Source organism: Anomalospiza imberbis, chromosome 21, assembly GCF_031753505.1.
Source record: "Anomalospiza imberbis isolate Cuckoo-Finch-1a 21T00152 chromosome 21, ASM3175350v1, whole genome shotgun sequence".
NCBI classification, from domain to species: domain Eukaryota; kingdom Metazoa; phylum Chordata; class Aves; order Passeriformes; family Viduidae; genus Anomalospiza; species Anomalospiza imberbis.
In genome coordinates, this window is record NC_089701.1 from 9,990,061 (window position 1) to 10,011,109 (window position 21,049).

Genomic DNA, 21,049 nt, shown 5'->3' on the forward strand with positions numbered 1-21,049 from the left:
GGAACGCCACAGGGGGCGGGGCTGCAGGGCGCAGCCGAAGGGTGCACGGGGTGGAGGCGTGGCCTAACGGCACCGAGGGGCCGGGCTTGAACGCGACGTCATGGGCGGAGCCTCCATGGACACGTCAAAGGGGGCGGGGCTTAGCGGGCGCGGCGGAGGGCGAGAACTCGGGGGCTGCCGGTAGGGGCGGGGCTTGGCCGCGGGGGCGGGGCAAGGCCGCGGCTCGTGGCGCTCGCGCGGTGAGTGACGGGTGGGCTCGGGGGGGGGAGGTCTCGTGCCCCCCGCGCCCCCCGCCTGAGGCGGCGCCACGGCCGCCCCCGTGCCCTCGGGCCGGGACGCGGGACCTCGGGCCGGGGCCGCCGAGGGGCGCGAGGGGACGGGCAGCCCTGCGACGTGAAGGTGGAGGTGCGGGGCGAGCTCGGGGTGGGTGCAGGCTGCGCTCCCCGGTCCCCGGGCGAGGCGTCCAGCCCGGCCCTGCGGTTCCCAAGGTGACAGGCGGGCCCCGCGGCCGCCGGGCTGCCCTTGCCGTGAGGGAGCCGTGACCCGCCGGGCTCCGGGCTGAGCCTGAGGGCCCGCGTGGCTCCGCTGAGGGCCCTGTGGGTCCGTGGGGCTCGGGCGGAAGGGCTGGGGACACCCGGGCGCTGCTGTGCTCCCGGTTCGCCGTCTCTCGTTACCCGAGGGCACCGGCCATGCCCTGTGTTCTTAACATCGGAATCGTTTCTTGAGTGGATAAACGTCTGAGCCGCCCCTCTGAAGCAGTTTCCCACGTTTCAACTCGTACCTTGAGAAATACACCTTTTTGTTGGTTTGCTTAATGAGTTTTTTGTGGTATGTTGTGGTTTTCCTGTGTTTTTCCTCTCTTGGAAAGCTGGTATCTCTGTGTGCTTTGTGAGACCGACGGGCTCTAATTTCGCCTGAGATCCAAATGATGTTGAAATGCAGAAGAGCAATGTGCAGGAGGTCAGAATGGCAATAAGGGTTGATATTTCTTGGCTTTGGGTATTTGCTGGCACTGGTTGGAAGTTTGTACCGTCAGTTACGGACTGGATATTTGAGTCTGAGCAGGAAGTTGCCAGGTGTGTTCTGGAGCTGAGTGTGTAGCAATTCGGGAGTTTATTGCAATGATTGAGATATCAGTGATTCCACTTCTAAAGGGAGAAGATAAAAGGGAGTGTTAAGCAGCTTTTATATTGCAGAGTGTGTGATGAATTTAGAATGAAACCTTGATAGGGTCAGAATCTTATTTCTGTTAAAAAAAACCCAAAAACCAAACCCACAATAATTTGGTGTAAATTCCCAGTGGGATGAGATTGTTCTGACCTTGGCAAGGCAGGTGGGCATGAACTTCCTTCCAATGGGGAATGTGGTCCCTTGGATGAGGAGAGTTTGTTGCTTTGCTTCCTGTACTTCTATCTGGTTGGTTGTTAAGGTAGTTTTAAGTGGTGAAGACCCATGTGGCTAAGTTCTGGTGTGGCACTTCAATTTAGGTTTTTTAGGTATAGGTATCACAGAATATCCTCAGCTGGAAGGGACCACCAGGATCATCCAGTGCAGCCCCTGGCCCTGCCCAGACCCCCACCAACCCCACCTGGGCATCCCTGGCAGCGCTGGCCCAACGCTCCTGGAGCTCTGGCAGCCTCGGGGCCGTGCCCATTCCCTGGGGAGCCTGGGCAGTGCCAGCACCCTCTGGGGGAAGAACCTTTCCTGCTCTCCAGCCTGAGCCTGCCCTGGGTTAACCTGAGGCCATTCCCTCAGGATGGAGCAGAGCTTGGAGCTGTCCCTCAGGAGGAGCTGCAATCCCTGGTGAGTTCTGAGCTCAGTTTCCCCTTCAGGATGAACAATCCCAGTGCCCTCAGGTGCTCCTTGTGTGGTCCTTTCAGACCCTTCACCATCTTCCTAGCCTAATGTTACACCTGTGTATATTCCCTATTTTTTTTTCCTGGGATTCAGCACTGGCCAGTTTTAATGCCAGTGTGGTTGGGAAGAGGCTGTAGCAGCACAACCTGCAGCACTCAGCAAGCATCACATATTAGCCACTCGTCCTTTTTTAATTTAAACTTTGTTCATAGTCCTCATCTGTATTTGAGTGTGCAGTGGGCTTGTGGTTCCACACAGTTCCCAGGCAGAGGCCAATTCTTCCTGTTTGTGCCTGAAGCTCCAGAATGCTTACTAGTCCTGCTTTTTTTGCCCAGGTGGATGAAACGCTCCTCACAAGTGTTTATTAAGTTGATTTTCAGTCTGTTTGATCTTAACTTGCCTCTGCTTGAGCCTGAGGTCAGTAAAGCTTTTGCAGGATTTTTCATGAGTAACAATATAGGATCTTATAGGATAAGTTAGCGTTTAAGTTAATAATCCCAAATCCTGTAATTTATGATGTAATGTTTCCTGAGGCATTCATCAGGCTTTGGACTCTGCATTATTTTTTTCCCATCCTTCATTAAAAAGGGGGCACTGGGAATAATGTGTGAATGTTGCTGTTTAAATGAAGATTGGTTTTGTGCTAAGGATTTGTTGGTGAAGATGTGACTGCTCTGCTGTACAATACAAAATTAAAGTGATGCTTTTTGCTACAAAGATTGTTGCAGTAAGCAGGGTTTTGCTGCTTTTGTTCTCCCCCCCCCCCCCCCCCCCAAAACAAGTTACTGAAAATACAAGAACTGGCTGGAATTGCAGGCTCCCACACAACTTTGTGTTGAGAACGGAGGAATTTTGCACAACTGTTTTCTACTGAGATTTGGCTGCTTTTCATTTCATATCAGATTTCTCATCTAGGCCAGGTTGTTAACTAAGCTGAGAATTAGGATAATTTCTGCCAGTAGAGAGGGGGAATTAAATCACCTTTCCAAGTCACTTTTGCACTTTTTTTTTATTTTAAAGGTATCATCCCTAGGTTTGGGGGGATTTTTCACATCACTTTTCCCTTCACAATGTACCGTCAAGATTTGGATTAGTGAGACCCTGTATCCTTGAACAAAAGCTTAATGCCTGAGAAGGGATGGCACTGAGAATAATCTTTGCCAGTTTTATATTACAAGTAAATGACAAAATGTACCATGTTCACAGGGTGAGTTTTGAGCAGGGCCCTGAAGAGTTTCCTTTCAGCTGGCTTGTTTTCCAGTCAGACATTAGGTCCAAGAGAAGACAGGACTTTTTGTTCTTTGAACTAAAATGAACTATTTTCTCCTTTCCTCCTTGGTTTCTCTATTTGCTATGAAGACTCCTCTACCCAACAGAAAGCTGCCATGGCTCTGCAGAGCTGCCTTCCCTGCTCTGGCCTGAAGGTCACCTGAAAGTTAGCAGGAGCCTGCAGTAGAATTTTGGGAAGTTGAGCTGAAGCACATTGCCAGCATGAACTTCTCCACAAGTCTGCCAGGAAATCACTGGGAGTCCTGGCAATTTTTTTCTTAGGGAAGGATGAAAAAGACTCAATCTAGTTTATGCTGTTTTTCTCTGGGAAATTCAATCTTAGTTAATCTACTCCATTGCCTTTTGTTTCAATCTAATTTTCTGGAAATGTTCCCAATCAGGTGCTGGAGAACACGATGCCAGTGATTTTTTTCATTAACCTTTTTTCATCTGAAAGCTGGAATCTGCTAATGCAGAGAATAATAGGACTAGTTATTGTAAACAAATTAAACTCCTATTTTGCTGTACTTTCTAAAGCCTTTCATTTGTTGGTCCTGGAATTAGACTTTCCTGGTTTAGAAGCCAATCTAGAAGTGGGAGTTTGTGATGAAATAGCTTCTTTTTAGTTTTGCTTTTTTATTTCTACAGTTTTAAATGTAATTTCCCATTGTCTTTTCTTCCCTGTGTATCAGTTCATATCTTCAAGGGTCTCCAGCTGATTTCCAGTAGCACTTCAGCAACTGTGACTGCAGCCAGAACAATGGCTTTGCTTCCTGCTCTTTTCCTCTCTGTGGATATAATCTTAGAAAAATCTCACGTCTGCTGTATCACAGATATAAACAGCATTTATCATCTGCTGAAAAAGTTGTACAAGCATGTAATCTTTTCACTTTATCTAAATGACTAGAGCTCTAGTCTATTTTTATTTATTTATTTATTTATTTAGTCTATATTTATCTAAATGACTAGACCACGGTAGCTCTAGAGCACCTGTCCTGTTATGAATCCTGAGAGGCTGGGAGGAAACTGGGAACAGAGTGGAGGTGTTCTGGCATGGAACTTACAGTGAGTGCCCCAAGCTCTCCTGAGACTGTGGAAGAGCATTCACTTCCATAAAGCTTCTTTTCCCACACTTGCTCATTAGTTATCACGGAGTCAGATCTCATTCCTCTGATGAAGGTACAGAAGCTTGGAATATGAGCTTTGTGATATATTTAGTTGATCTTCTGGCTAACCAGGATAAGGGGAACCCTGACAGTCTTGGCTGGTTTTTTTTGCCTAAAGACTGCATCTGTTGGGGGAAGGAGTGCCTGGCAAATGCACTTTCAGACTTGTTTCACATTAGAGAGAATGTAATTGGACTTGGCTTTGTAGGATTAAGAAGTGCTTAGAGGCCACCTGTGAGGTGCGGTGCTCATCCTGAGCTAATGCTGTGAGCAGACTGGCTGGCCTGCTCCGGAGAGCTGGGAAAAGCAGCTCCTGGAAAGGGATACACCTCCAGCCTCCTCAGGGAGAGGCACATCCCTGTGACCCAGCCTGCTCCTTGTGTGATGTCTGTAAGTGGTGGCTGCACTCGGGCTGGGACGATGGCAGCAGCTCGTGCCACCCTGGCTGGGCTCTGCCAGAGGCTGGACTGGGAGCCAGGGATCCCATCACTCCCTTGCTTCCCCCATTTACCTTCCCTGCTCCAAAAGGCATTCTAATGAGGCTCAAACAGCTCACTGGCACAGCTGGACTGCATTTTCCAGCTTGCATCTTTTACTTGGGTAGGAGAAACACTAACAAACGTGGAGCAGACTCAAAGCCATTGCTCCCAGTGGAGCCATCCCGATTCACTCTCCTGCACCCTCAGGAAGTCACCGCAGTGCTGCCATCAGTGTGGCTCCGTGGGAGGCATTTCCAATGGGTAAATCAACCCTTGTACATCAAAATGATAAGGGAAGTGGGAGCACAAGCTCCTGAGGAACACACCCAGCCTCAGGATACAGTGCAAGTGAAATGCAATCAATGTTGTGATCTGGTTTTCTTGGGTCCCTTGTTTGTCTGAGCTCCTGGACTAATGGATTTGACAAGAGACTGAGTCACAATTTCTGGGTTCACTGCCAGGTGGGTTTTATACAAATTAAGTTACCACTGGCTTTGATGCCCTTCATTAACTTGGGATAAGACATTATCTCAAGAGGATGTGCTGAACTTCAGTGTTTAAGGTGGTGTCAAGTGAGGCTGAAGTGTGCTGGAGGAGCATGTTATAGACACTGTAAGGCTGAAACCTGAACAGCTGCAAACAAGGTTAGTTGGGAGTTTCACAGCTGCCCTCATGTTCCTGTTCTAGGCTTGGTTATACTTGTAAAACCATTTTTATGCTCATTTCATAAAAGGCACAGAGCAGTGTCTGTGGGATATCCTTCTGCATGGGTGGTAAAGCCTAATACACTTGATTCTGATTATTTTGCTACTAGTTTAAAAAACTCTTGGCAGCAGCCTGGCTTTTTAAAAATTTTCTGAATTCCTCAAGTAAAACCCTCCAGGACATCATAACAGCAGGATCATGTGCACTGCTTGTCAGTTGATCCCGTTTTGTGTAACTCTTGCTTAAAACCACAGCCCCCACCACGAGGCCCTTGTGTTGCAGGGCACAGCACAGATGTTCTTGCACTTTTTCTGCTTTGTCCCTTTTTTTTTTCCATAGCAGTTGTTGGCTCCAGCTTTCCAAGCAGAGAGGTCCCAGAGCCAGTTACCCTGACAAGGTTTGTCTTGTACACAGTGTTGAAGAATTTCTGCACAACTGATGCTTTATTTGCCTTGTTATTTTTTCCTCACTTCCCAATGCTCCTAAAAACTGGCTGATAGCTTTGCAAACATCACATTTCTTCGTTATGGGGCAGATAGAGTCACAGGGTGATTTGGGGTGGAAGGGACCCTAAAGCTCATCTTGTTCCACCCCTGCCATGGGCAGGGACACCTTCCACTGTCCCAGGCTGCTCCAAGCCCCATCCAGCCTGGCCTTGGACACTTCCAGGGGATCCAGGGGCAGCCACAGCTGCTCTGGGCACCCTGTGCCAGGGCCTCCCCACCCTCCCAGGGAATAATTTCTTCCTAATATCTTACCTAAACCTGCTCTCTCTTAGTTTGAATACTAGAATACTTAAACAATAAAATAAACTAACTTGCTTTGTTACACTATCCAGAAGCAAGCAGACCACTAATTTATCTAATAGACATGAATGTTTGAAATGTTTTTTGGTTAATGTGTTGGAAAGTAATCTCTGCAATGCACTTAATCAGAGAGTTCTAAAATCTCTTTGCATTTGTGCAAAGATCTCGTGAGGGAGACTCAGGAGCTGCTTGTGCTGCTCTGTGGATCTCTGTATGAGCATCCCAGTGCTTGGTCTAGTCCTAAAATAATCTGAGCAGTAGTTAATGATTACCCTTTGATAGAGATAATAATGTGCTTGTCAGCATTATGTAGGGTTGAGAAACTTTGATCAGTCTCAGACTTGTTGCCTCTCTGGAGAAAAAGGCTCTGCTGGAGTTGGTACATGGAAAACCTGTCTCTGGAAGAGTAAGTACTCAGCATTTTTTAGCTCTGAATCATTTCTGCTTTGGATTAGCAGCTTTGTGGCTGTCCAGGGGTTTGAAAATGATGAAAAAGCCAGCATTTAAGCTCTTTCCCAGAGTGGTGTTTCATCCCTCATAGAAAAATTGTTGATGGCTTTTGTTCTGGCTTTCCATGGCCTACAGTCATGGCTCTTCCTGTCAGAAGAGTGTCATGAGGCCAAGGCTCTTCCAAAGATAAGTTCCTTTCCAGAGAATTGATTGCTCTTTTCCTCTTCTTGATACTGGAGATCTTTTACCTTGCTGAGATTGTATTTTCAGTGACTCAGTAATTTCAATCATACTTCCAATAGTTCAGTTGCATTCTCAAAGGGAGAATGCTCTGTTCCATGGATTGGGGCTATGAATTTATTCTCTGAACCCTTACAAGTATTTGCATTACTACCTGGAAGCTGTTTATATATCACTGTGCCATCCATTTGCTGTTTGCCAAGATCATGGATCAAGAGCAGGAAGGTGCCTCTGGTGATGGATATTTGGCCTTAACCATCTGCCAAAACAGAGGTTGACTTCCTGGGCTTAATTAAAAACCCACTGGAATGGATTTTGCTGCTTGTGACCTGAGTTCTGCCTTGCATTTTGCCCTGAACAGCTTGAGGCTTCTCAAAACAACTATTGGAGGCAGAAAAGAATTTGATTCTTGGCTGTGTAGAACAGGTTCTTGTGTCGAGGGACAGTCATGGATGGTGCTGCAAAATGAAATGAACACACATCCATTTTTCCTCTGCAAGAAAAGGTATTTTCTAAAAGTCAGTCTTGTGAGCTCTTAGGCCTTTAGTCAAAGCCTGCATTTCAGAGGTGACCCTGACACGCCAGAGCAGGAGCTGGAAATCCCAGAGTATCCCAGCAGGAGCTGACATCAACGTGTGGATGTTGAGGCAGCATTTGACACAGGCTGGAACGTGGCAGCTCCAGGGAAGGGGAACGGTTGAGTGGCCACCTTAAAACGCTGTGTCTGCACATGGACATGTTCTGAGGGGTAATTACACACAAACAACTGCTTAAATATGAAAAGAAAGGAGTGGAAGGGAATTGCTCTGCAAGGATGCTTTCCCATGTGGTGGAAGGTGTGTGTGGTTGTACTGGACATGGAAAAATGAGTGCGAATTGCTTAAACCAGTATGTGTCATATCATACGTGTGGAATGGCCTCCTAAAAATTAACCAAGAGTTTTGGAGTGTGGTTTTCTTGTTATTCAGCTTCTCAAAACACCTGAAAGTCAGTTCAGAACTTGTACAAGTATTGCCTTTTCTGGGCTAAGTCTGATTATAATGTTGAAAAGCAGCCAGAGAGGGAAAATTAGCTGTGTGAAAATGGGCAAATGGGGTAAGATCTGGGAATCTCCAGTGAATCACCTGTACTGGGCTCCCTTTTATGAGGCCTCTAATAAACCAGTGCCGTCCATTTATTACCCTCAGGTTTAGTTTTACCTGCATGGGACAAAGGTATTTATGCTGTTGCAAGATAACATCTGTAAAGAGGTGATAACAGATAACAGGGGTACTGGTTGACAGCCGACTGAACATGAGCCAGCAGTGTGCTCTGGTGGCCAAGAAAGCCAGCAGCATCCTGGCCTGGATCAGGACTAGTGTGGCCAGCAGGAGCAGGGAGGTCATTCTGCCCCTGGACTGGGCACTGGTGAGGGCACACCTCAAGTGCTGTGTTCAGTTCTGGCCCTCAGTTTGGGAAGGACGTTGAGGACCTGGAGCACGTCCAGAGGAGGCAATGAGGCTGGAGAGGGGCTGGGAACACAAACCCTGTGAGGAACCACTGAGGGAGCTGGGGGTGCTCAGCCTGGAGAAAAGGAGACTCAGGGGTGAGCTGATCACTCTGTACAGCTCCTGAAAGGTGGCTGTGCTCAGGTGGGGTTGGGCTCTTCCTCCAGGCAGCACTGACAGAACCAGAGGACACAGCCTCAAGCTGCACCAAGGGAAATACAGGTTGGGTATTAGGAAAATGCTTTTCATGGAAAGGGTGATAAAGCTCTGTAATGGCTGCCCGGGGAGGTGGTGCAGTCACCATCCCTGGGTGTGTTTAACAAAGCCTGGATGTGGCACTGGGTGCCAGGGTTTAGGTGAGGGGTTGGGGCTGGGTTGGACTCGATGATCTTGAAGGTCTCTTCCAACCCAGTGATTCTGTGTGTGATCCTTCACTTGTATTATAGGCCCACTAATGCACTTCTAGGACACACTGAATCACTTTTGGCTCTGAGGAAATTTGTGCTTCCTTTCTTGGGAATACACTTTTTGACTCTTTTTTTTTTTTTTTTTTTTTGTTTTGTTTTTTTTGTCTTTTTTTTTTTTTTGTGTCTCCTGAGATTATTTCACAGTTTTACAGGGTTTAAGGCTTGAAGACACCATAAAATCAATCTGGTCAGAGCTGTTTATGCTGTGGTGTAGCCTGGTGTGTCCTTCCCACTCCAGCAAACCATGGAACAATGGTTTGTCAGGATTAGCTTGCAAGTAGTTCCCTGTCTTGCATGCTGACATATCTGTCATTCCTTAGAGATGGAGTGCTTCTGCATGTGGCCACTGAACAGCCACAAACAATAATCTGTGTCCTTACCCTGTGGACAGACACATTTTTGTGGGAGACGGGCTCCTTTCCATAGGTGTAAGTGGTGCAGGAGGTGTTATATGTGCAGGAATCTGGATGCTGAGTTAGTGAGCATGATAAAGAACCTTGTATGCAAATAGTGGGGGGTTTTTTTTTGTTTGTTTGTTTGGGTTGTTTTTGTTTGTTTGATTGATTGGTCGGGGTTTTTTTTAGTTTTTGTTTGGTTTTTTGTTTGAGGTGTTTGTTTTTTGGTTTTTTTTTTTTGGTTGTTGTTTTTTTTCATTTGGAGGGAAAACTTCTCCCTTCATTTAATAAGTGCCTATTATAGGTAGAGGAATACAAGCAAGAAACTGCTCTTGATTAGGGGATATGAAATAGGAAGTGAAATTCTCCACTAGGCTTGGTTTTTCTAAGGAAGCAAAAGTTGTCTAATCTTACAGAATACACGTCTTGCAAGATGGGGTTCCAAATAGTAATACATTTTTATATTAAAAAGTTTTTGAAGAGTATCACAAGGCTCAGGACTCTGTCCTATTTATTCTCAGCAGGATGGTTCCTGCTCTCTGGCCATATGGATCACATCTCCCTGGTCACCATTCCTGTGTTTGGTTGTGTAACATCTGAGCAAAAACCACCACTGAGGATAAGGGAGTATCTGTTTATTCAGGAATTATGTAATCTTGGAAAATATGGGTCACATGGCCCTGCTTTTCTGTCTCCACTTCCTGGTGCTGTCTCGTGTCTCCTCACTGCTCAGGATCCTCGGTTGTCCTCAGCTGATGAGTGAATGCTGAGAGTTTTTAGCAGGAGGTTCCTGGGTGACTCCTGACTGAGCACCATCCACCCTCCTGCTCCTCCATCTCAACACAGCTCTTACTCCCCTGGCCTTTGAGCCATTCTGCCTTATCTCTGCCTCAACTTCCTCCCTTCCTGCCAGATTTCTCCTCCCTGGCTACTGAATCCTGGGGACTTTGTGACCTGGATTTGTGTTACTGTGTTCCTGTGTCATGCCCTTGATGATGTGAGGAAGAGAGGTGAAGCTCTGATGGTATGGCCTGCTGGTCTGCAGACCTGGGCTAATAGCTTCAGAAGGCTCTGATGTGCACAGCAAGTGTTGAAGTGCTTCTGTAGATGCCTCCTGGGGATTGCCTTTGATGGAAACTTGTCAGTTCTAGCTCTGAATTGATGCTGGCATTGACCATAAGGAATTTTGGTGTTGCCATGCCTTTTATCCTGGATGTTTCATAAAGAAATTGTAACGTGGCATCCTGTGCCATTTTGGTATCTCTGGTGCTGTGCTCTGCAGATGACAGAATCAGAGTCAGCTGTGGTACAGCATCTCCTCTGCTTTGACAGCTGTGGGAATGGCAGTCACTCCTCAGCCCTTGCATGTCCTGAGATGCCTCAATTCTGCCACTTTCCAGAAATGTCTGTGCTCTTGTATGCCAGAAAGGGGGACAGCTGCCTCATCCACCCAGACAGAAAGGGGAACAATGAGCAGTGTGGGGCAGATAAGGGATCCAAAAGGCTGATGGTGGAAGAAATGAAAATGGGGTGGAAAAACACTGTCCATGTACAGAATGGAAGAAATTGTGCTCTTGGTGGGCTTGAACAGGATGAGGCACTCCTGAGTGCAGGAGTCAGAGGACTGTTGTCCTTCATATGGATAAGAGTCCCTTGTGTGGATAAGTGTCCTCAGCCTTGTGACAGCCTCCAGCATCTGTCTGTCACCCAAAACTCCCTCCCTTGATCCAGGCTTCTGGGACAGATGTGCTCTGAGCAACATCTGCCAAACAGACTGTTTTGCAAGCCTGCACCCCATGGCATTCACAGCAGCTGCCAGACCCAATCCCAGTGGAATTCCTGGTGTCATGCCCTTCCTACTGTTATGCACTAGGCAGGGCAAGGAGCGTGTTGCATTTCCAAAGGCATGGGAACGGTCCCCAGTCACATGTAGCTACTGCTGGACTCTGAGCCCCAAAGCCTGGTGTGCACCTTCCAAACCATTGTCACCACAGCAGAGTGCAAGGAGCTGTGCTGCTGTGCTGAAGAGAAGGTGCTATCCCATGTCCTGCCAAGAGTGGGGTGCCCTGGGGAGCACCTGTACGTGGGGACCCCAAGATTTGGCCCAACAGTTAGAGGCATGGATTAGTTTGAGATTGCAGTGCTTTTTTCAAAGGAAAACTTAATGTTCACTGGGCTGTGTGGGAATGTGTGTGGCACTCCTTTGTAAATGAGGGGAGCATTGCTGACCTTGAATTTGTGAGGGACAAACTGAGGTGTGACAGCGTTGGTTCTGTCACCTCTTGCTAGAGGTTCCTGTGGTCATTGTGGAAGGGATCTTACCTGTGCTACCAAGGCAAGGGTTGAGAGGTGGCCAGCACAAGCAGAGGGGTGTTGTAGGGTAGAGTAGGATAGAAGAGGAATAGGATAGGAATATTAAGTTGGAAGGTACCTTCAAGAATCATCTGGTGTAACTGCCTGGTCTCAGCTCGATGGAGACAGTGGAGGATCACTCTTGGATCTCCATGCAAAACTCTATGTGTGTTCCAGGTGTTTGCACCTGGGCTGGGTCAGACTTCTCTGCAGAAATGAGTCTACAGCCAGGAAAAGGTTGGCAAGGACTCCTCAGTTTTGCCACGCTTCTCATGAGCATCCTTTGACTGCTTTGATGTCTCCTGCAGTTTCAGTATGGCTGAGGAAAATGCTTGACCACAGGGGAGGCTCGGCCTGCCTCCCCATTATTTTGCCACCTTTACACAGCTCTTGCCAGCTTTTCTCAGCCTTTCCTCTGATGTTACCAGGCTTAGAGTTGGAGGTTTTGTGCTCTGCAGGGTTGTTTTCAGCTGCCTTTCACTCCACTGGGCCTGTGGGTAACGACATGGTGTGTGCTTCACTTAATGAAGTTCAGTATATTGTCCTGTTAAGAACAATCTGTCCTGGGTTATTTTTTCTTCTTGTTCAAAGATTACAGATTTCCTGAGGTGTCTGCAGAAGCTGGGAGATTAGGAATGACTGTCCCCTTCTAGGGAAGCCTCTAACAGAGGGTGGCCAGACAGGTTTGCTATGAAAACAAACTCCATCAAAGGGCCACTATTGTAGCCATGCTGAGAGGAAGAGCTCTGGCCCCTCCTCAAGTAATGGGGATTGTGCTGAGTGGCTGTGACCAGCTTTGCTTTAGTTGTAGTACTTTAGTTTTTAGTTGCTTTAGCTGAGGAATGCTTTGATTCAGAGCAGAGGACAGGACATTAAGGACCTTAAGGATTAAACATATGCTGATATTTCATCATCTTGTTTTAATCTTCATTTTAATTAAATATTAATTAATGCATATAACTGCATCAAGCTGCCAAATTATGTGGTGCAACTTCAGGAGGCTTATGTGAGCCAGCATCCCAACTGGAATCCATAGTCTGGAACTGGAGCACTGTTTGGGGCTTTTGTCATGTCTGTGGGTGCTGTGTGATGGCTCCATATGGAAGGGGCAGCCTGAGCCCTGGGGACACAGCAACCCGGTAAAGAGAGGGACAAACATATTGATACAAGAAACACAAGGATTTGGTAAGAATAAAGTAAGCAAATGATGGCACCAGGAGGCCTGGAGGATGGGTGTTTGGAGGAACACGTACTGCAGGGTGTGATCGGTGGCCCCAGCCCTGTGATCTGCCCGTGCTGCAGAGAACCTGAGCTCAACTGTGGCTTAAAGCATCACTCCCAAACCTCCCTGTGTGGGTGATGTGGTTTTACTTCATTCTCCTCCCACATCCTTACTGTGGGGTTTGTCAGGATCACCTTAATAAGGATCTGTCTCAGCCTGGGTAAATCCCATCAGTCATGGGCATGGCTCATGGACAGCAGAGAGGTTTTGATGTGCCAAAACTTTGTCATTATCTTCAGCATCCACAACAGTGCTGTAATGGTTCCAGCTGGGATCCTCAGTGGAGGTGATGGCAGAGGATCAGATCTGTGTGGATTTCTTCCCTCACAAAACATGAAAGCCCTGCACATGATTTTAAAAGCCCATTCTTTGCCTGTGCTGGGAGAGCTGGGCTCTGGGCGCTCCCAGCTTGGCTGCCTGTCCCTGCTGACTGCTTCCATCCTGGCATTCCTTCCATAGAGGCTGCCCAGGCATTGTCCTGTTTTGAACCTGAACACAAGATGTTGTCTGCAGCCCTGCTCAGCTCTTTTTTTGCCCATTATTCTCTGCTCCCTGCACTGCAGCCTCTGGCATCTCCAGCTGGACATTCTCCAGAGTGCCTATCATCCTTCAGAAGTTCTGAAACCTGTGGGTGGGAAGAGCTCAGCCTGCTCACAGGTAGACAGGGAGAATGTGCCCTGTGTCACACTGTGTGTTCCTGCTTGGCTCTGCTGATCCAGTTTGAATCCAGCAAGCTTCCATGATCAGGGACAAGCCCCAGGAAATCCAAATTTGTACAGCCTCACCCTCAGTGTGTATTGAGGCTCCTGAGCTGTGCCCTTCTCTTTCCCTCTATCCAAACCCCTTCTGCTGTGTTGAGCTTTTGTGACGCCTTAAACTTCTGGGAAAAACTTTAGGATGAGACTCCAAGGTGGTAAGGCAGTACCAGGGCAAGCCACAGTTCTGCTATGAGCTCACAAACATTCCTTGAGTTCTTAATATAGCTCTAAGAGTTCCTTCTTCAGGAATTGTGCAAGGGAAAAACAGAGGTGTGCAATTAAATGTGCTGGGCACAGCACAGTCCCTCCCTGTGTCTCAGTGCCAGCCTGGGGTTGCTGAAGCTGCTTGGGAGAGATCCAAGGGGAATTTTCACACTGGGAAACAGCAGCGTGTATCTGTAACACGTGTTCTGCTGCATTACTGAAGAATGTGGTGTTTGTTCCCTGTGTCTTTAAAGTGTGTCTTTACAGCTTGGCCCAGGGGCCCTGGCCACCATTGCTGGGTGCTGCCACAGCATGAACAGGTGGAATTGCTCTGTCCCTCAGCTGTGCCTTTAAGCAGCTCTGGAGCTCTGCCTGCCATCCTGGAAGAATCACAAGTCCACCCATTTGGAAAGGAAGCAGTTAAAGTAGAAAAGTTTGCCAGGAAATTGAATAAACTAAAAGCAGTGCTTAGGTCTCCTGATGAGGAGCTCAGTGGAGCCCACAGCTAGAGCCAGTGAACAGAGCTGCAGTGTCTGCAGGCTGCTGCTTCCCTCCCACTCCATTGACAGCACTGCTAAACAAAAAAGGGATTGGGCTTGGGACCACAAGCTGGGAGCCAGTGGAGCTCGGTCTGCCAGCAGCACTGCTGTAAGTAGAGCACCGGGAACTCCTGGGTGCCTTTTCCATTCCTTCTGTGCTTTTTCTGTAGCATTCCTTTGTGTCACACAGCACTGAGCCATATGTGATAATGTAAGCAAGAGGTCTTTGCTTTTCCAGTTGCCGTTTTTAATAATTTTCTCTTGGCTTTCTCTCAGGAACTTTGATTTTAATTCTTAGTAAATATTACCAAGTCTTTCTTGCTTGTTCAGGAGAAGAGAGGGACCTCCTGACCTGTTTTTGCTATCAGAAGTGTTGGTGGAGAGACTTTGGGTATGAATCACTCCAGCATTTTTGAGAGGAGTCAGGAGGGTTCTGAGCAGGAGCCAGTCCTGTGCTGGCCACTGCAGCAGCACCCTCTCTGTGGGACAAATAAGTGCTCTAAAGGAGACTGGAGAAGGAATTTTTGAGGCTCTGGTCCTTTTGGGCAGAGCCAGTGGAATTTTATTCCTTGGGTTTTCTGAACTGGTTTGGGAAACATGAGGCACTGTTTAGAAGGGAAGAGTTGATGCTGTAATGGGCATTGATTTCGGGTCCAGCGTTAATCCTGTTGGACTTCTGATTTGGAAAGGGGCTTCATTCCCTTTGGGACTTTAAGGAAGATCTGTTTGACACTGAGCTGATTGTAAAGTACTTCCTGGGAGCTTGGCAGATCTTTGCCGTAGTGTGTCCTGTTTCGGCATTGAAAGGTGTATTTTCCTTGGGTGTTTGCCACAGGAAAAACTGGGATTTGCTATGAAATTGCAGGACTCTGGATGAGCACAGCAGAAGCAATAGATTGGGAAGCTGTGGAGGGGGTTATGTGTAATGGCAGTGATCTTTGGCTGAGACCTGCTTGAAAAGACTGCTCTGGCTTTGGCATCTCATCGGGTCCAGCTCGTTTACCTGCACTCATATGTGCCCTGCCACCTCCTGCCTGTCCTTCCCTTCTCTGTGCCCTGGAGTTGCAAACTGTGGCCTCCGGGTATGTGTGAGGTGAGACAGCACTGGTTTGGTGTTGGTAGAGGATGAGAGAGAGTCCTGGTGCTGACAGTTTGCTGCTGTCAGATCCTGCTCCTGGCTGCACCTGTCCTGCTCCAGCCTGGTTTGCAGAGCTGCCACGGTGGCAGTGCAGGGCTGGGACAGAACCACAGTGTGAGCAGGGCCTGCCTGAGGTCCTGCTTAAAGGAAGAGAAGTCCTGTGTGTAGCTCTGAGTCTTGCAGTTCTCCTTAAAAATCTGAGGGGTTGTGAAATGGAGGCTGTGGCTTCTCGTACCTGGGGTAACAGTGCTGAGAGGGAAAGAAAGAAGCCCTGGAGGAGAATTTCCTCATTCCTCTCTCCTGTTCCACCCTGTTTGTTTTCTAGGCAGTAGGTTACTGCAGAGCACAAAAAATCACTCTGTGTGTGTGTCCCTTGTGATAGGTGCACTCTGGGGTCTGTCCCCTTCAGGTGTTCAGAGTCCCTGAGCCTGATGCAGCCACGGGCTGTGGCAGGTCCCTCTCCAGGGCTCCATGCTCAGGAATCCAGTCCAATGCCTCTCCCTTTCAGTGCAAACATATGGAGCAGGCAGCAGCCAGAGATCACCCATTCAGGCAGAAATACCTGCTGAAAGGCTGGCTTTGTACAAGGCTAAACCTATTTAAAGAATTTACAATAATAGAAACTTGTGGGGGGTGGATTTTTTTTTCCTTCAGGTATGGAGCCAGCCTTGTTAAAGCACCACCTTCTTGTGACACACAGAGCTCCACATCTGTCAGCTTGTTTCTTAGGAGCTGTGCAAACCAACCAGGGATTTGCAGCTTGAAATATTACCCTTTAACCTGTTGCTGCTGCTGCCCTATATATTGTTTTTTACCTTGAGACTTAAGTAAAGAAACTGAATGTCAACTGGAACAGATTTATTTTGAAACAGAAATGTATCCACTGTTTGTTACCTTCAGTGACACAAGACACAGCTGAAGTGGCTCAGATGAGGTTATTTCCTCTTAAGCTACTTAATACCCCATCCTTTCAGGATCTCATAAAATGTCCTTCAGTCAATTGGGTGACTGCAGCAGGGGGTTGGATTTGGTGTTGGAGCACTGGGATAGCAGTGCCCTTTGTAACCTGTACCAAGGCCTGCCACTCAGGCAGCCACAGGCAGCCACAGGCAGCCACTCCTGAACACCTGACCATGTTCTTTGTTCCTACAGAGTAAATATCATGAAACATATCCACTGTTTCTCCCTTTCTGTAGACAAATGAAGATTAGGGAGAAGGAAAGGAGTGAAAAGCTGCACACAGCCCAGCCACAAAGGCAGTTTTACCTGGTAACCAGCCAGGGCTTTTGTGGAGCATTTTGAAACCTGCTGAGCTTGGCAGGAATGTGAAATCCTAAAATGAATAAATAATCATTGGACAGTAGTCGCTGGTGAGGATATTGTATTCAAAGGAAAAGCAATGGATCAGTCAACTGAGAGAAGAGGGAGGAGACAGGGACAGCTCTAAACTCTGCTCTGGGACAGGGACAGGAGCCAGGGAACGGCTGGAGCTGGGCCAGGGCAGGTCAGGCTGGAGAGCAGGAAAGGTTCTTCCCCCAGAGGGTGCTGGCACTGCCCAGGCTCCCCAGGGAATGGGCACGGCCCCGAGGCTGCCAGAGCTCCAGGAGCGTTGGGCCAGCGCTGCCAGGGATGCCCAGGTGGGGTTGGTGGGGGTCTGGGCAGGGACAGGGGCTGCACATGCACTGGGTGGGTCCCTCCCAGCTGAGGATATTCCATGGTTCTGTGATTCCAGGAGATTTTGGCTGCAGGAGAGGGGAAGTTCTTGTGTTACGTCTTTCCTCTCCCAGCACGTTTACCTTTGATCCTGCGGGTGAAGCACTTGGGCTATTCTTCTTCCTTCCCTGATGCAAAAGACAATTTGAAGTTTGTGTGTTTTGGCAGAGGATTCCTTTTCCAAGTGTTTTGGGACTGCAGTTCTAGAGCCTGAACATTTCAGCTCTTGAACAGGATAGTCTTCCAAGCTGTGCCATATGGAAATCACACTGGGCATTCTGCAGGTATCCCTTGGTAAAGTTTTTCTGTGTCAGCTGAGCTACTGCTTGCATTGTTCCCTCTCCTTTTTATCTCTCTGTGAACATTTTCTGGTCTCAATATTTAAGCACAAATCAAGGACAAAGTGAACTAAAAAATATTAGCAGAAGTATGGACTAATATGGAAACAAGGAATTCATTCTGCTTTAGCCAATGCCATTGGATTCCACAATTCCAACTTCGCTTCCAGGGGCGTATTGTGAGGTTGTCTGATGAAATAAGAGATGGGCTACAAACCTCTTCTGCCCAGAGATGGAGAACATACCTGAGCTGTGGGTACCTGGTGTCACTTCTTGGTGCTTCCCAGCATTATTTCATTTTTGTGTTTGCAGGGTATTACTTCTGTCTTTCTCTTGGGTTCCTCCCCAGCACTGCTGAGTTTCCTTACCTTCCCCAAATATTCAATTTCTTTCATTGCTCACTTTAATTTAACCCCAAAGCCCTTGGATATCCCGTCATGGATGCTCCACAGGGCTGCACTGGCACTGGTGTTCTGGGCCACCAGTGACCCTTGCACAGGGTCACTGTCACATGCTGAGCCAGCTTCACCACCAGCTGCCTTTCAGGGCTTTATTTGCTACTTCCAGTTCAGAAAGCTCTTCTTGAGTCTCATTTCCTCTCTTCAATCTAAATATAGCCATGCCTACCTGTTCAAACACCATGCTGCCTTTTGGCTTAAAAACCTGAAAAAAACACATTTGTAAACTCTCCGGATGATTTCTGTGGAAGGAAGTCTGTCTCTCATTTCTTTTTAAACTTTAATTTGTTAAAGTGTCCAAAGTTTGCTTTTTATTTCCCTTGGTTTTACTTCAGTGCAGGACTGGAGTGGGAGGGTAGAGAGGATTCCAGGCAGGGTCCAGCAGGACAGATGCTGTGCTTTTAGGACTGACTGGTATTCCCAGGTTATTTTCTCTCCTGTTGCTGTTTCAACCTGATGATTTTCATTTCCCATCAGCAATTGCCAGCCCAGGCAGTGCTGGGCCCGAGTGCAGCAGCCATGCCCACAGGTGACCATAGAGGGTATTTTTATTTTTTTTTTTTTAGTGTATCCAGACATCCCTGATTTGTGGTAACCAGATTAAGGATTGGGACTGGCAGCCTCTTGAGTGTTTCTCTCACTGTGGGTAATGTGATTACAGGGGAGATGTGGCAATGTAAAGCTCAAGGAAATGAAATTGGATTGCCTGTAGCTGTTGCAGACCTTTGCCTGATAGTAGGTCTTGTACTAACAAACACAATTTCTGTGTTAAACATGTTCCCAATAAAATGCATGACTGTCAATTAAGAGAAATCCTATAATTTGATCCTTTAGTATATGCAATTTAAAGTAGTGCTTGTGATATTTTTGCCTCTTGCAAGATTGCACTTGGGAAGGGGCTCTGTTTTTTCCCTCATGTAAATAAGAAATGTTCCTTTATGCTGAGCACTTGCCCCAGGTGCCATCTCAAATTAGGCTGCAGAGGGACACGCCTCCTCTAAAGTGTCCTACTGTGTGCTCTCTGTAGCCAGAGCAGAACCATGAGGAAGCTCCAGGAGTTTTCCAGAGGCAGCACTTCTCAGTGGCTTGGAATATTTTCTCATGCAGCAGCAGTAGAGAAACCACATTCTGTTTAGAAAAGGGCTTCTTTGTTTGTTTGTTTTTCAGGGTCCCACTTTTCTATGTGCCTTTCTGAATCTCTCTGTCCTCAAGATGTCTCACCACATGAACAGCTCCATGCTGCCAACCTCTCATCCTCCTGAGCATCAACACCCCTCCACCCCAGCCTCGGGACACGGCCATGACATGATGATGATGGTAAGTGGAGAAGTCAGAATTAACCAGAGAGTTTTACCTTGTCTGTGGTTCAGAGTAACTTGTCATCTTAAAAACTGTGCTCTGGAGAACTGGAAATGAAGCTGAGCTTTGGAAGGCAGGAATCCATCCAGGTTAAACCCAGATCCCATTGTGGGTCTTCTGGAGTGAAGGAGCGGCATGAGGGATACAGAGCAGGAATGGATTTCACAGGTGGAGATCCTTTGGCAATTTTTTTTTTCTTGAAACCTTTCCAGCAGCCAGCCTGGTGTCTGCTCTGCAGCCAGCTAAGGGCAGAGATGCAAAGCAAGAGTTTTCCTGCAGGAAATGGATGTATGGAGTTCTCCAGGCTGGCAGGGAGAACCCCAGGCTGCTCTGAGAGGATTGCCCAGCAGTGTGAGGGGCTGTGCCAAGCTCCCTCTGTGCCCTTCCCTCCTGAACCCTCAGAGCACAGCAGCGCCAGGGCTCTTTGCCATGTTGGCATTAAGGCTGCATTGGTCCTGATTCCTGCTGCTCCAGCGGACTTTGATTCCAGCAGGTTCAGGCTTGTGCATTCTGGCATCACTGAGGCTTTGCAGAGATCCTGGCCAGAGTTTCCATGGAGATGGCCGGAGGATCAGTGTTTGTGTGTAGCCAGTTCTAGGAACTTTTTCAGCTTTTTCTCCTTTTCCTAAATACTTTAGGAGTGAGTTTGAGATTATTAAAACATGTCTGTTTATGATGAAGTTTCAAAAGGAGGGGAGAGAGGGCACATTTCTATTTCATATGAGAGTGTTCTCAGGAGTGGATTTTGCAAACCATCGTTGGAGTTTGTTTGCCAGCTCTATGCCTGAGGAGAGAACCAAGAATCTCTGCTTCTACTTCTATTGCAACCAGTGTCACAGCAGGAGAGGAGAGCACCAGAACAACCTTGGTGGGCATGGCCCACGTGGAGCTCTTAGTCCAGCACTGTCACTGCTCTCCTTGTGAAGCTCTTCCCATCATCTCAGCTCAGTATTGGCATCCCTGGGCCATTACTTTCCATGTAAATGTCATTTCTTTACAAATGTCAAGTGTTCACTGGATAGTTACAGGACCCTGCCTTGCCCTGCAGCTGAAAACTGTGAGTAATTGCACCAGATTTTAAATTAATATTGCAAACAAATCTGTCAGGGAAGGCATTACATAGGTGCAGCATCTTAGATAACAGACTGAGCACATTTAATGTGTGTTTTCCCATTCCTCACTAGTACCAAGTAACAGGCTCAGGTTCAGCTGAAGTTCTTTGGTTTATGTGGGTTTTGTTTAAATGTAAATATGTTCAATTCATTGAAGAGATGAAAGTACTCTCTGAAAGGTCTTTTACAGTAAATTCTGCTCAGGGGAAAATGAGCTGATTCTTACAGATGCTGAAATGAATCATAATTCTGAGCTTCAGCAAATAACCTTAATTAAGCAACGAGGGAAGTTCAAAGAGAAGTTCCTCTTGCTTGGTCAGGACTTCCCATGTGAAAACCCAGTGTGCAGCTGTGCCCAAGACATGCCAAGCTGTATTTACCTAGATGGGAGGTTTGGATCACCTCTAGCTGGCCTGGGGATCTTTGCTCTTTCCCCTTCCTGTGCAGGCTCAGGAGCCCTTATTTTCACCCAGGG

General features: G+C 47.5%; 1 protein-coding gene and 1 long non-coding RNA gene across 5 annotated transcripts in view; one reads left to right on the forward strand and one right to left on the reverse strand.

Annotated features, from left to right (window-relative positions):
• Positions 1 to 143: 143 nt before the first annotated feature.
• SLC31A1 (solute carrier family 31 member 1) overlaps positions 144 to 21,049 on the forward strand; it is a 26,296-nt gene continuing 5,390 nt past the window's right edge. Inside the window, exons 1-2 of one of the 4 annotated variants that reach the window (XM_068211573.1) lie at positions 144 to 239; positions 19,271 to 19,420. In XM_068211573.1, coding sequence (XP_068067674.1) covers positions 19,316 to 19,420 — 105 coding nt within the window. In that variant the 5' untranslated portion in view covers positions 144 to 239; positions 19,271 to 19,315. Of the gene's footprint in view, positions 240 to 5,013; positions 5,233 to 6,580; positions 6,689 to 14,265; positions 14,566 to 19,270; positions 19,421 to 21,049 lie in introns of those variants that run through there. The other 3 variants (XM_068211575.1, XM_068211574.1, XM_068211572.1) reach the window with 3 other exon arrangements.
• On the reverse strand, positions 12,577 to 14,055 carry LOC137486352 (uncharacterized). Its single transcript, XR_011005697.1, has 2 exons — positions 13,741 to 14,055; positions 12,577 to 13,580 (listed from the first exon to the last, which is right to left on the reverse strand). It is a non-coding gene; the product is annotated as an uncharacterized lncRNA (long non-coding RNA).